The sequence below is a fragment of the Molothrus ater genome, chromosome 3 (assembly GCF_012460135.2).
Source record: "Molothrus ater isolate BHLD 08-10-18 breed brown headed cowbird chromosome 3, BPBGC_Mater_1.1, whole genome shotgun sequence".
Lineage (NCBI taxonomy): Eukaryota > Metazoa > Chordata > Aves > Passeriformes > Icteridae > Molothrus > Molothrus ater.
This window is the reverse complement of record NC_050480.2, coordinates 4,356,246-4,371,972: the sequence shown is the minus strand read 5'-3', so window position 1 is coordinate 4,371,972 and position 15,727 is coordinate 4,356,246. Positions and strand designations below refer to the sequence as shown.

The following is a 15,727-nucleotide window of genomic DNA, read 5'->3' as shown; positions in this document are numbered from 1 at the left end:
GCGGTGGCGGCACGCCGCTCTTCGGCTCGGTCGGTGTGAGGCGTGTTGTGTGGGAAAAGGTACAGGGGTCGTCAGCCTTGGAATTCCCTCTTCCCGTCCGTCTGGCGCTGTGTACTGCAAATGGGTGTTCGGTTCTGCTCCTCTGCATCCTCTTCCCTGCGGTTGTGGCCTTGTGGAGTGAGTTTCTGGAGGGCTGGGTTTGGGCTCCTGTGCAGTGATACTATAAAGCAGTGGATATCTTACCACCAATATGCAGCAAACAAGCTCGACAGATAATGGTAATATGAATTCTGCTTTAGGAAAAGCAGAAGGCAAGAGAGAAAATATATTTCTTCTAGTATCATTCCAAAGGATAACAGTGAAAAAAAAAAGGGGAAAAAAAGGGAAACACCCCCCCCCCCCAAAAAAAAAAAAAAAACCCAAACAAAACCACAGTCCCCTCTATCTCGTGGTGACTTGGAGTGTTTTGGGACTGAAACGGGAAAATAAGATAGTCTTAATTACATAGTTGCTGTAGACTCCAAAAGGAGAAAGTTTTCGGTTGCCGGGGGTGAGGAAAGGTGGGGTAATATTCCCATATTAATGCTGGATGTTGTATGTGAGGTGATATTGAAAGAGAGGGTTTGTGTGAGGACTCGGAGCACTGGATCCTGCTGAACAGCCTCAGAAGCCCCCAGACCACCCAGAGTGGCCACAGCACCCATCCAAGAGCAGCTCCCCCACCCAAGGAGAACTCCCCCATCCAGGCAGAGCTCCCCCATCCGAGGAGAGCTCCCCTCACCGAACGAGAGCTCCCCAGTCCAGGCAGTCCCTTTGCATTTTAAACACAGGTGCACTCTGCGGTTCTAGCGCACGGGTGTTGTGTTTTCTTCTCTTCCAGCCCTGGCCCCGAGGGTAGATATGTTAAGAAGAAGAGCGCCCAGGAAGCTTTGTGCAGGAAGCCAAGACGGCGCAACACGGGAGACGCAGCGGGGAGACTTTGGCAGGTGGTGCTGGTGACGCACAGAAGTTACTTTGCCTTCGGAAAGAAAAAAAAAGCCGGGTGTGCTGCTTATGTAGGTGTGTTTTTGTGACCCCGAGAAGTTGCCCGGGTCGCGCAGCGGCGGCGGAGCGGCGGCGGCTCGTCCTGGGCAGCGGCGGCAGCAGATGATGGTGGCGGCGCGGCGGTAGCGCGGCGGCGGCGGCGGCATCCCGCATCCGCGGATGCACGGCCCATCCCCATCCCCATCCCCATCCTCATCCTCATCCCCGCGCGGAAGGGACACCTGAGGCTTCGGCAGGCGGGCGGGGATCGCCGCCGTTCGGAAGCGGAGAGCGTGCCGGGGGAAGGCGGGCCGGCGCTCGGCTGTGTGTGCCGGTGGGCAGGGGGCTGGTTATCATGGCGGATCGGACGGCTCCGCGCTGCCAGCTCCGGCTGGAGTGGGTGTACGGCTACCGGGGCCACCAGTGCCGCAACAACCTGTACTACACGGCAGGGAAAGAGGTGGTGTACTTCGTGGCTGGAGTCGGCGTGGTTTACAACACCAGGGAGCACAGCCAGAAATTCTTCCTCGGGCACAACGATGATATTATCAGGTAAGGGGGCTGACTTCTCTGGTGGTGGGGTGGGGTGGGGTTTAAAGGGAAGGGAGGAGGAGAATGTAGTGCTGGCAGAATACCCCCTCCTCGCCTCTTACAGCTCGGCTTGTACCTGTCGTTTTAGAGCAGCTCAGATTTGTTAGCAGCAATCTCTGCGAGAGCTGGATCCCTAGATACTGTTGATTATCATTATTTTGTAGCAAAGCGTGGAAATATTGTCATAATAACGGAGGGAAGGTTAAGTTTTTCTATTGCACTGCACCAAAAGCAAAGTGCTTCATTTCAGCACTGGAAAGGTCTCAGTGCAACAGTGCTGCAAAATCGTGGTTCCAGTACCTTGATGTTTCCAGAGCTGGGACCCCAGCTCATCAATTCTGACCTCATGCAGAAGGCAGGTGCAGCTCTCCTCGCCCTCAGCAAATCCCAGCATGAGAGTGCCATAAATCTGACATGTAGCTCAAACTAATCTGGTTTTAATATCCAGAAAATGTAAATCAAAATCAAGTTCAGCTGTTTGCACTCCAGGCAAACAATCCCAAGCATGCTGGTGCAAGATGGCCAGGTCTTGCTTCTCATCTGTCCAGTTCATTGCTCCTTTCTCTCAAATTCTGCCTGAGAAGTGGATTTAATTTATGTTTTCATCTTACAGAAATGCTGATGAAAAATAAACCTCACAAAATAAAAATGCAGTTACATTGCTCAAGGTAGTCTTTAAAAAAATCTGTCCAGAATACAGAAATTGACATCAGTAAAATAGAAAATTAATGTAGCTACTACTTGATGAGAGAAATGTGAGCCTAGAATATCCTCCCGAAGGATGTTGCCTGGTGATGCCACTCCCCTGAGCACAGCTATGTGCTGCCCTCCCTGCTCACCCCGTTCAGCATGAATGAAGCGTTTCCTGGATGATGTGAAACCAGAACAGTCCCAGGTGACTCATGGTGTGGGAGTGCTGTGGAAGCATCTGCTGAAGCCAGAGTTTTGACACTCTGTAACCAAACCACACAATTGTCACACAATCCTTGTTTGCAGGAAGCCTTCCACTTTTCCCAGGAAGAGCTTTTGGCTGCTGTGTATCCTCGTAGCAGCCTTCTCCCCCTCTCTAGGATGCATTAAAGCAGCAGCACTTCATCAAGTGCAGTGCATGTGCATCAAAGTTTATTTTGGTTCCAAGGTATTATCAGCTCCAAAGGCTGCTGAAAATAGACACTGGGCTGCTCAAAGAAGAGTCAGTATTTTACAGACATCTGCAGGATCATGAAATTAAAAGTTTTGCTTGTTGTATGGACATACAATTTGATACTCTTTGGTACAGGAAGTGTAATCCATGTAGAGAGCTGTGTACTTCTGTGCTTATGTTTGAATTGTTATTTTAACACCTGACAGCACCTCCCTCCCCAAACCAAATGTATTGTACAGCTTCTGTGCCCTTTACTTTGAGACCTGTCACACTGGGAGCCTGCTTTTGGCAGTGTCACGTTGAGAAGGTACAACTGGGATAGAAAGAATGAATGGCTCATATTTGTACTTTGACACTGCCTGTTGGGCTCTTTAAAGGAAACCAGAACCATGTGTTCAAATAGTTGTGTCTTGAGGGACTTGCTGAATGTCCAACTCGTGCTTTGGAAAGATGGATTTTGTTTCTGATCTGCAACACCATCAGAATTCAGGTGGAAAACTGTAGTTTCCACAAAGGATGAAACATTTGGGTCCAGAAGTGAAGAGCAGAAGCTGAGCAGCAGCTCATGTCAGCTCTCAGGGGCCAGGAACTGTTGCTGTCACCACGTGGGGTTTTAGGAAGGACAGACTGCCCAGACTGCTGCTGGGATACTCTGTTGTTTGCACCATGGCATTGGTGGTTGCCTCCTTTGCCACTGGGGCACTGTGCAGTCCCTGCTGATGCAATATCCCACCACTGTGAGCACTTTGAAGTAGATGATGCCTTGTGTGGTCATTGCTGATATCACTAATAAATGTGGGAATTTAAATTCTCACATTTTAAGCTTCACGGCTCTAATCCATTTGAGATGAATGGATGAATGTATTTATCCAGTTTTTCTGGGTTTGTTGGGATTTACTTGCTTAAGATCAGCTTCTAAACAGCAGGGTGTGCATTTGCAGTCCAACAGGTTGTCATTTCTAAAGAGGTTTGAAACACTGTTTAAAAAAGAAAACTTGGATTTTGGAAAATACTGTGAATCACTGAGACTGGGAGACCTTCAAGTGGGAAGATCTTCTGCTTCCAAGGACTGCTGTTATCTCCTTCAGTGAATTTTTTTTTGTGTGTTTTTGTGAATGCTGTTTTGTTGAAAAAAAAGATGAGAAAGCCACGATTCTCAGAAGTAATACTGTGTGTTACCTTGAAGTGTTTATTGAAGTTTATTTATATGAGAGGGGATATTTGTCCTTGGTGAAAAGGGCAGGTGTGTATGTTTAATATGTTCTCCAAGATTAATAGTTCTGTCTCTTGTTTTGCATCAAGATAATGCAGCTGGACATAATTTAGTTTGGGCTAAAGCAGACCAGAAAGTATTGGATTAAATTTTACAGTATTGGAGAAATGGCTTTTCTTCCAGGATTCCCATTTGCAAGGCGAGTTCTGCCTGTGCAAGAACTGAATGTTCTGCACTCAGCTAATAAGGTCGATGTGCTGAGCAGGAACAAGGGAGCTTGGAATTGTCCTGTTTTCTGTGCAAAGCCACACCAGGTGCTGTGCTTCCAGTGCCTCCTCCTTCAACTCCAGGAGGAGATGAGCTCCTGAACCACTGATTTAACCTTTAAGTGAGCCCTGCTTTGCAGAGGAGTTTGTGACAGCATTGACTTTGACAATAATTGAAAACTTTCAAAAGAACGGGTTTCCTTATTTTAATATTGTGCATTACTTGTAGAACAGTGATCAGTTACATCAATCCTTGTTTTGCTCTGAATTAAGTCTTGGAGACAGTTCTTTCCTATAATTTTTCTGCAATTTGTGCATGTAAAAGCCACAGCAAACAGCAAAAATAAGAATATAACCCATTGAGATACTTCTCACTATCACTTAAAATATAACTGGTTTTATCTGTTTCTGCAGAAGTCATTTGTGAACAGAGATTCCTAAGCCTGAGAAATTTTTCCTTTATAACTATAACACTATAACTTTGTAGTGACAAAGTTATTCCTCCCTGTTTTCGAGTTCCAAGGATTTCTGCAATATTGAACAGTTGTCCTGACTATGTGACATTGTCACACACCCTTGTTTCTTGTGGCACCTGATATTTTGTATGTTGTGCACTTACAAAAGCAGGTTTGCATCCTGGCTGCCTCCACGCCGGTCTCTGTTGAGGCAGCCAGCCTGCTCTCCCTGGCAGGTGTCTGTAGTGCCTGCAAAGCCCTGCTGTTATCCATGGATTGCAGGGCTGCTGTTCATGTAGGGCTGCTCACAGGGTGGGATTATCAGAATATTGCTCTCAGTGTGCTGGGGGTGCTGCTGGGGGACAGATTGAGATTAAAGCGCGGCCGTGCCAGCGGGGATGGGATTTCCTGGGCTGCAGGAGCCACTGGAGGCCCGGCTTGTTCTCCACAAGGGTCGTTTCAGGAGACAGGTTGTGTGTCAGGATGTGGATCTCTTCTCTTGCTGCTGTGGGGGGAAAAGGAGTAACATGCTTCAAGCAATGTTGTGTATTGCTGAGCACAGTAAATATAATTCTGGAATTTTTGATTTGCAGAGCTATGCAAATCAAAACCTCAGAGACAGAAGATCTGAATTGTACATTAATATTTTTTATTTAATGTTAAAAATGCCAATCACTTGTTTTTAATTTTTTTTAAAGTTTAATAGTAATAAAATGGTTATAAAAATAGTAATACAATTAGAGTAATAATAATTTGGACAAATTGAATTAGGACAATCTGAGACAATAAAGACAAAGAGTTACAGATGTCCGGGTACCTTTTTCTGGGCAGAATGAGCCCGAGAAAGGACCCCTGCTAACAAAGGATTAACCCTTTAAAACAACAGCCTGTTGCATATTCATACACCTCATACAGGATGCATAAATTCCATTCAAACACAGGATTCTGTCTGGGCAGTGTCAGCTTCTTCCTCCTAATCCTAACAGCACCTTTGAGGCGGGAAGAAGTTGGTTTCTTCTGATAAGAAGGCAATAAATTCTTTTCCCTGAAAGATTCAGGTGTCCTGTGGCTGCTGTCTGGTGTGAGTGCCTCATTCTTTTCTTTTAAAAAAACCCACTAACATAGTTCTTATTTTAACTACAAAAGTTACCTTCTAATTACAAGACTACAATTATTATTAAAATGTTAATACAGCACTACTAATCAATACATGAAATTACATATTCACCACTACTATTCAATACATGAAAATACATATTCACCACTACTAATCAAAATACATATGGTAAATATCTGCATAGAGCCATATAATATGCACTTTTCACATTGAAAATTATGTGTTACAATATTCTGTTCATAGGGTTATGCTTGTTAAGGGATCTAAAATACTTTCAGTTTCTGTTCAGTTGCCCCCATTTGGAAGGTGACAGCAGCTGTTGGTTGTAGAGCGGTGTTCAGGTTACTGTGGGGATTGTTCAGCATCAGTGCATGGGAGCTGCACTGTCTGCAGCTTGGGCTAACCCTGGACTTCAGAGCCCCGAGGTGACCCCACAGGACTGCTGGGATTCAGTGACTACAAGAGAGATTTTAGGAGAGGTTTTCAACAACAGGAATTCCAGCCCCGTTTCATGGACGCTACACCAGTGCATCCACCAAGCCATCCAAACTTAACAGACGTGGCACACCTGGGGTGAAGCAGGGTTTTGGGAACTCTTCTGAGGCAGCAAGTTGTTAAATGAGTTTTGTATGAAAGGAATTCGTTCCCCATAGAAACTCCTCTAATCAGCTTGTTGCCTCCTTTGCTTTCAATGCTGGAAAACCTTGGGAAAATGCTGTTTATTCCATGAAGTTCCAGTGGCCTCTTTTGCTTCTACTTGAGTGCTGTGCTGTGCTTAGGTTTGAAGTCTTTATCAGGGCCTGACCTGCAATAAATTGGTTTCTTAAATATCTGTATTAATGCATCAGATGTGGTGGAATATACAGCCACAGTACCTTATTGAAAGTGATTTAGAAATACTTAGATCAATTAAAAGTGGAGAGAAGCTCAGCAGGCATTTGTCACTGTATGTTGGTGAGAATGGCCATCATTTAACCACAGCCTTTAACCAGAGCAGTCTAAACCTAATTTTTTGATACAATTTTTTACATTTCCTGTGTGTTAAGACTCTGCAATTTTTAAGCTTATTTTATTTCAGCTTGATTTCAGATGGCCAGGAGTCATGATGGTCAGGTAATCATTCTTTACCAGGATGAAAACACACAGAGGTTTTTCATATGAGTTAACTTAATTTCAAATAAAAAAAGAAAATCTACAGCTCCAAGTATTGGAATGCTTCTGTGTGAAAGTAGGAGGGGATGGGAGGTCTGTAAAAAGGTCTTTTGCTGACCAGCCAGCTGCTCATATTGTTGGGAACCTTGGTAAAGAGCAAAAATGCCTCCTTTCCTTCCCACCTAAAGAGTGTTCTTTGGAACATCAGCTTGTTTTGCAGGGGGTGCTTTTCTACCCCAGGACCATTGAGCTGTCTGCCTTGGCTGGCCAAGAGACACATTGAATTTCAATTCCCCTTCAGGGTGGTGTTCAGAAAGGCCTGGCAACAGACCTCTAAAGCTTTAGGGAAGCCTGATCCCAAGGCTGAGTGTCTGTTTATGTCAGGCTTCTTTAAGTGTTCCAGCAGCACAGTGAACCCTGGCGTGCTTGACGTTACTGCTGGGACTTCTGTGGGTGCTGGCGGTGAAGTTTGTTCTTTCTTCTCTGACAGATGGATGGAAATTCACTAAAATGATGGGAATTAAAACAGAACATAAAATAAAGGTTACTCTCAGAGTGATACAGCAACCCTGTTATTTTGGCTGCCTAACACTCCTTGGTATAAAAGATTTTACTGGATTTTTTTATAGGGAATTTTGAGTGCCTCCATTATTTTAGCAGACTTGAATGTTCAAGGCATAACCCTCCATGAAAATTACTGACTGGCACTGCAGTTTATATGTAGTCATACTAATATTGATGCCTCCACATGAAAATTGGGCATCTATTCGTGCCAAATGTCTGCTTCCTCATCCTCAGAAACTGTCTTCCACATGCAGAGATAAATATTGAAAGTATCATTTACTGTGGTAGTAACCTACTACTTGCAAATATTAATTGCAAAATAACAGTTTGGGGCAAGATGAGAAAATTCTTCTTTTGAAGAAGAATTTTCTGTGTTTTTTAAAGAGATGTTGTTTATTTTAGAAATTGACTGTAGTACCAAAGACAAAATACCTCCTCAGTTTTTCCAGCTGTACCTGCAGTGAAGGCTGGAGCCCTTTTGCTTTCCCCCTGACTAGGCAGAGCAGGCCTCCTTCTCTGTATCCCAGCAGCTCTGTAACTGGAGCTTAGTCACAGTCAGCTGCTGTCTGACCACAAAAGGTGTTAAATTTAAATTTCTTTAACTTTGCCTTTCATCTCTCCAGTGTTTGAGCACTGTTTGTAAGGCCCTTAAAGGACCTTTTGGCTTCTTCCAGTGCTGGGATCGCTGAAAGCTGAGCTTTCTGTGTGGCAGCAGATCAGAGATGATGCCACTGGCACCTGCTCCCTGGCCCAGTCACACCGGTGCTGAGCATGTACGAGTGGGGCTGTACCTAAATGAGATTTTAGCAGTAGATCTACAGCAGGTTCCTGATCCCTCCAGCATTCTGAGGGATTCTCATCTCTTTAGAAATTATTTATTAAAAAAATAAATTGAAATGCTGTTCAGTGAAACTGCTCTTTCTTAATGGCTGTAAAACAAGTTTATTGTATTCAGTTGTGTTCCTGATTCAAGGTCTCGTGCAGGTGCAGTGATTGTTGCATATGTGCTGGCCTTTTACTTCCACAGGGGCTTTGGTTGAGTTTTTTAAAATGTGTGGCATCTGGGAGTGGCCACAAGTGTCTAAAAGGATATTCTATGAGTCTTTATGACAGCTGTCTTTAGTTGAGAGAGCTATTTTAAAGCTTTTGCTTGTCAGACTGGAGAGGTTTGTGTGGTTCTGTCTGGGATCTCAGGCTGCTTTAGGATGGGCATCTCTGTGCTGCACTCCCTCTAATGCAGTCCCTCCTTCCCAAGAGGGGAATAATGTACCTGCCTTTCCCCAGGGAGCTCTCTGTGCTTGGGTTTGGTGTGTGGCTGTGGCCTTGCAGTGAACTGTCCCTCTGCTGTCCCCTACACTACATTCTAATGCCAGAACCAAGTCTTAAAGAATTGCACCCAGGCTATGGAGTTGCAGAAAAGAGAATTTTACAAAAGATACTTGGAACAAGTAACCCACCTAAATCCCAGACAGGAATTCTGCTGGATCTTAGCTGCATGTTGGGTTAATGGAACTCCATGGGTCTGGCAGCTTTCATTGACTGTGGCCATAAGTAATAATGCATTGGCCATTTGCAAAAGATGCACAGCAGAGCACTGTGACCTTCCATATGCACCCCCCTTCTCTTCTTTGAGAGAAGAGACTTGATGAGATTTTGAGACTTGATGAGATTTTTGATTGTTTCATGTTGTTAAATAATGGTGTTAGAAAAATGCTCCTTTCCTTCTTCCTTCCTTCTTCCTTCTTCCTCCTTTCCTTTCCTTTCCTTTCCTTTCCTTTCCTTTCCTTTCCTTTCCTTTCCTTTCCTTTCCTTTCCTTTCCTTTCCTTTCCTTTCCTTTCCTTTCCTTTCCTTTCCTTTCCTTTCCTTTCCTTTCCTTTCCTTTCCTTTCCTTTCCTTTCCTTTCCTTCCCTTCCCTTCCCTTCCCTTCCCTTCCCTTCCCTTCCCTTCCCTTCCCTTCCCTTCCCTTCCCTTCCCTTCCCTTCCCTTCCCTTCCCTTCCCTTCCCTTCCCTTCCCTTCCCTTCCCTTCCCTTCCCTTCCCTTCCCTTCCCTTCCCTTCCCTTCCCTTCCCTTCCCTTCCCTTCCCTTCCCTTCCCTTCCCTTCCCTTCCCTTCCCTTCCCTTCCCTTCCCTTCCCTTCCCTTCCCTTCCCTTCCCTTCCTGCATTTTCCTCCTCCTTTTATTTCCCACAGATAATCAGTTGGTTTCTGTATTACAGGTCATGCCATTCAGAATGCACTCAAAATTTTGGGGGCTTTCTTTTGGATATGGGACTCTTTGGAATATAGAGTTTGTGATATAATTGTATCACAGATCTCCAAATAAATATTTCAAATGAATTTCAAATGAAAATTTGACATTTCATATTGTGGCAGAAAATTTAGGCACAGAATAAATTAAGAGAGGTAATTCTCATTATTTCTCTTCCATTAACTGGAGGAAGAACACCTTTTTTAAAGGAATCTGGTTTAGGCTCATCTCTCTTCCATCTTATCTCCTCTCTGGCAAGGACAGTTCAGATTATTAAAAATTCTTCTTTTATCCTTTCACATTCTTCTTACATCCTTCTTAAAATCACTTTTCATAAATTCAGGTCCTCCCTGGCAGAACACTAATACTTTTGTAAAAAAAGCAATTTTATAAATAATTTCAATCTTAATAAAATAGATATAAAGTAATTTCTTCCTTTGAAATAGAATGTTGCCAAGAACATTCAAGAACAATAGAGTTTTGAGGGCTTCGTGGTTTTTGTTAGTTTTATTTTCATATTTAGTTTTCCCATGGCTTCTATCAGATTTTCAGATTTGATTTTTTTTTCTCCTTTAAGGAGATTGATTTCAGGGGGAGAGAAATAAAATACAGCATGAAAAATACCATTTTAGTTTTGTTTGCAGAATGAGCAGAGTGCAGACACACAAAGGAGCCCTCACAGGCTCTTGGCTGCTCCCTTCCCAGGGAGAGCTTGTCCATTGTGATTCTTCCTTAGCTTTGTACTGAAGAATTAGCTGTGATATATCTTCTGTCTTATCTGGCATGGGTGAAAAGAATGAAGGGAAAAGGATATTTACCTCAGGAAAACTGTAGGAGAATAGAAAAACAAGTAGATATGTGAACTGTTACCAAGGACATGTGAAGCCTCCTTTAGTAGCTTGTAATTTTTACTGCTCTGAAAGAATGTAGGATCTCCAGCCAGCGATGCAGGGACCTGTTTCTCTGTCCCTGCACAGCACCAAGTGTGTTGCTATTTCCCATCCTGGCTGGCTGCCATGGTATGGTTAAATCTGGAATTGTGCCCAGCCCTGCTGAATGCACTCGATGAGCAGATTTGATTGGAATTAAATCTTACCCCGGGCTTGTGCTCCGAGATCCTGCTCAGCCACAGCCCCCAGCGGCACAGGAGCCACCAGCAGAGCAGGGACACGGAGCCACCAGCAGAGCAGGGACATGGAGCCACCAGCAGGGCAGGGACACGGAGCCACCAGCAGGGCAGGGACACGGAGCCACCAGCAGAGCAGGGACACGGAGCCACCAGCAGGGCAGGGACGTGGAGCCACCAGCAGGGGAGGGACATGGAGCCACCAGCAGAGCAGGGACACGGAGCCACCAGCAGGGCAGGGACACGGAGCCACCAGCAGGGGAGGGACACGGAGCCACCAGCAGAGCAGGGACATGGAGCCACCAGCAGAGCAGGGACATGGAGCCACCAGCAGAGCAGGGACACGGAGCCACCAGCAGAGCCCTCCTGTGTGGGGCAGGGCAGGGACACGGAGCCACCAGCAGGGCAGGGACACGGAGCCACCAGCAGGGCCCTCCTGTGTGGGGCAGGGCAGGGACACGGAGCCACCAGCAGAGCAGGGACACGGAGCCACCAGCAGAGCCCTCCTATGTGTGGCAGGGCAGGGACACGGAGCCACCAGCAGGGCAGGGACATGGAGCCACCAGCAGGGCAGGGACATGGAGCCACCAGCAGAGCCCTCCTGTGTGGGGCAGGGCAGGGACATGGAGCCACCAGCAGGGCAGGGACATGGAGCCACCAGCAGGGCAGGGACATGGAGCCACCAGCAGAGCCCTCCTGTGTGGGGCAGGGCAGGGACATGGAGCCACAAGCAGGGCAGGGACACGGAGCCACCAGCAGAGCCCTCCTGTGTGTGGCAGGGCAGGGACACGGAGCCACCAGCAGAGCCCTCCTGTGTGGGGCAGGGCAGGGACACAGAGCCACCAGCAGAGCCCTCCTGTGTGGGGCAGGGCAGGGCACTGCTCTGGGTGCTGCAGGAGACACGGGGCATGGGGGCAGCAGGGGGATGTGCTGTGCTCTCCACACGAGCCGGGCAGCTGGGGCTGGAGCCTGCTCTCTGTCCTGCTGGGAAGGGGAAGGCAAACCCCCTGTAACATCCCTGGTAGCATAAGCTAGAGAAAAAACCCCGAGTATTAGCAAATGACAAGCAGTAAACCAGATTATAACTGCCTGAAGCTACATGCTGCCAGGCAGTTACATAATGGCAAAAACTCTTCAGCCTCCACTGCAGCACTGAGCCTAAAATACAGCAAAAAGGGCTCTGATGTGCCCGGCTCTCTGAGGTTTCACTGAAAGCACAACTGCAGGTTCCCAATCTCTGCTCTGAAGAGTTGGCTAAGAAACCAAGAGAAAAAGAGAAATAATTGTAATAGGCAAGAGAATGAATCACAGTGCTTACATAAAAACACAGAAATGCACAATTGCATGTTTGTTTATGTAACTCCTGGTATTAGTCTCCCAAAACACAAGTTTAAAAGGCATTCTTTGGATCATGGTAATCTCTCTTAAATACAGCATGTCATGGATTTTAGTGGTGTGATAATGTTACACCTGCTCTCTCCTATTTGTGTCTGTGACTGGCTGCACATCCATTAAAAACAGGTAAAATTAATAACTAGTTGGATAATTAATAATCTTAAATTGCATTAAAAGACATGTTTTGAATAATAGGGAGGGTCCTGTATTCTGAGGGTGCCTAGTGCACCTGGTTCTGTGGAAGGACAGAGAGGCTAAAGTGGTTTGTGAGCATCTTTTCCAAATGCCTGATGGGTCTTTCAGTGGAACAGGAAGGTTGGTGAGCACTTCCAGTGACACTTCTTCAGAAATCCAATATTGAAAGTTTTACTTATGGAAAACATGAATTTAACAACATGGCATAACTTTCTATTTGAAACTTTATTTACATTTGACAAGAGTTCATTTTGAGGCTACTGTAAGGCAGTCCCATAAACATGACAAGTTCTGTTGAGTCGGATTTGGATGTGGCTTGTGGGCTTTGGACAGTGTCAGGTATTGGTGTGGTTTCTTTCCAATGTCTGCTTGTGGTGCTCCTTGAGACCTCTTGAGCTTATTCCCTGTGCAAGGGCAGCTTTCCTCAAACCTCTGCCCATTGTTGCCTAAAATAGCACTAAAGAGAGGTCCTGAACCTTTTCCCTCCATGTTTTCCCCCAGCTATCCATTTTGTAGGCAGCACAGAAGGGAAGTTATCTGATCCAGAGAACTTGCTAAATTCCCAGACTCTGTCCTCACTTTTGCCATTTCTCCTCCCTTTCTGAGCAGTTACCACAGACATAATTTTGCTTTCCAGCCATGGTGATGACTCTGTGGGCACTGCCTTATGAGTGAACATATGAATTGCTCTGTTACACAGATGGATCACTTTAAAAGCTTGGAAGTAAACTAATCTTCCATGTCTAAAATTTCTAGAAAATCCTTGAATTGAATTTCCAAGGCTTGTTTGAGTGCTTTGATGGGAACCAGCGTGTGGATCTTTAACTTTCCAGAGCCTGGTGGATCCACGAGTGTCACCAGGCATGTGAGGAAATCTCAGATCTGCCTGGGAGATGGTGACAGCTATTTATTTCTGTAAAGGCCTATTTTAAGAATATTGTAAATCTGAACAGAGAGTCTTGTTCTCTGAGAGCTGGCCTTATGTGAGATAAAACATGATTTTCCTGTGAGGGAGCTGAGAAAGCAGCATGCATTTGTCTGAGCAAGGAATATTTTGGCACTTGTGTCTACATCAGTAGAACTTCACAATTTTATTTTCTTTGCCTGTTGGACCAGGTGAAGGGTCAGAAGAGAATTTAAATTAGGAATAAGCATGTACTTTGTGTTTCGACTGAGAACAGACTTATTTAAGTGCTGTTAAATAAGTCAGCTCTTCAGAGTGCCCTGTTTCTTGCTGTATTAAATAGTTACTTGAATGTGTATTGCATTTCTCACCTTCCCTGTGGTATCTGTTATTTCTCATTTCCAATCTGTGGGACTCCCCACTGCTTAGGGATAAATGGTCTTTTACCTTGTCCTTTAGTTTGGCAGGAGTTACTTTATACAGGATGACAGTGACTGCACTGCACACATTTTATTCCTGCTTTTTTCTTCCCTATAGATATAACAATTTTATCAGCCTGAGTCCCTCAAAACTGAACATCTGCTGCAGCTGTCACAGGCTGCTATCAACAGAATGGAGTTTCTGTGATCCACCTCAGCCATTGGCAGGATTGTGGTCTGGGTTTTTAAACTTAGGTACACACACAAATACATATAAATAGTGTGTGTACATATACATATATATATATATAAAATTATTATATAATTATGCAGTATTATATAATGCATAAATATAAAAAAATATATATTTTTGGCTTTTAAATAAATTGTTGACTAAATGTCATCACACAGTTACCTCTTTCACTTTCCTCTTTTCTGTGCTGGAGGAAGCAGTGGGGACTGATGTCCCTTAATTCCATTTATGAATGGACTGCTCTTAATCCTGGACTTGTTAAGCAGTTGGGACTATGTAGAATTGTTCAATATTGGCACATCTAAGCTTTTTCTGAGTGCTGGCAGAAATTTAGTCTCCTAAGAAATGTTTCCATTAAAAAAAAATCTCTTGCATTGTGACAGGAGGGGTTTCTCCCTCTAGTATGTGACAGAAATTTTAAAAAGAAAAAAAAGGTGAGAGTCACCAAAAAAAGCAATTGCCACAACCATGGTTTGTGGCTTTAGGACAACATGCCCAAATATGTTAAAACAGAAGTGTTTCACTACATGTCAGCATGAATTTAAGGCATCAGACATTGCATTGTGCTCAGGAGGTCCTGGGGATTTTTAGCTCTTCATTTCTCTCTTCTGAAGGCAGACTGTGGCATTTGAAATGTCATTTTCTGTTATGTCCTGCTCTGGTTCTTCCTGTGGGAATGTTAGCATACTGTTTCTAACATGGTGGATTTCAGTTTTTCTCCTGGCTCCCTCAGTCAGTGAGGTAGAATTGCTTTACTGGTGCCTCTGGCATCCCCCCCCAAAGGGGAGAGTTCCAATGGAATGACAAGTCAGGAAGGTTGGTCTCCTGTTTCATTCTTGGATCACTCATGGGTGTGGGGCTCCCCAGACTTGGTTGTTCATACAGCATGCAACACCTTCCACCTATCTTACCTTGAAAATGTAAGCATGTGGTTTTGATCAGCTCTTCCAGAAACCAGCAAAAGCCCTGAGGAATTTGGTTCATAGAAAGATTTGGCAGCATCTCACACATTCTGAACATAAACTTTATTTTTCTTAGTTAGAATCCTCATTAGTATTTTAGATTATGCTTTGTTTGACTGAATGCTTTTTTCCTTTTTTCTTCAATTAATTTTATTTCTATTTCTTACATTGTTGTAACAAGAAGGCCCAGCTGACAGAGTGAATAAAGATGAGTGCTTCTCACCAGCCTTCAGGGGATGACTTCAGAGTTATCAATTGAACTCCCACTCAGCTGCTGGAATCTGCTCTTCATTGTGACCCCACAGTCACCCCCATAAAGGCTGCCTCAGCCTCTCTAACTCTGAGACATTCTTGCACTAATATATATGGGAAGTTTCCTTGCTGTCTTATTTCCTCTTCATTCTGTTCTTGCATCCTTTTGTGTTCTGTTTGCTTTTTCCATTCTCACCCTTCTGTGTAAAAATCCATATTTATGTGGTGGCTCCTCCCCTGAGTGGCTGAGGGCAATTCAATTCATCAGTGCAGGTGTTGGTTCTGAGAAGGGGCTGGATTGTTCCCAAAACATTCACCTGAAAACTAAACCCAGATTTCTATGGAACAGGCTATGGCCACCTGCCTGGGAAGAGCTGGGACTCAAATGTGGGTATCACCTGTAAAAGCATTACATGAAAACCTACAAAGGCTCCTCTTCCTAAACCTG

General features: G+C 44.8%; 1 protein-coding gene across 2 annotated transcripts in view; it reads left to right on the top strand.

Annotated features, from left to right (window-relative positions):
• The first annotated feature begins 819 nt into the window (after positions 1-819).
• EML6 (EMAP like 6) overlaps positions 820-15,727 on the top strand; it is a 93,654-nt gene continuing 78,746 nt past the window's right edge. For both annotated transcript variants that reach the window (XM_036379448.2, XM_036379447.2), the window contains exon 1: positions 820-1,575. In XM_036379448.2, the coding sequence (XP_036235341.1) occupies positions 1,379-1,575 (197 nt within the window). In that variant the 5' untranslated portion in view covers positions 820-1,378. The remainder of the gene's footprint in view (positions 1,576-15,727) is intronic.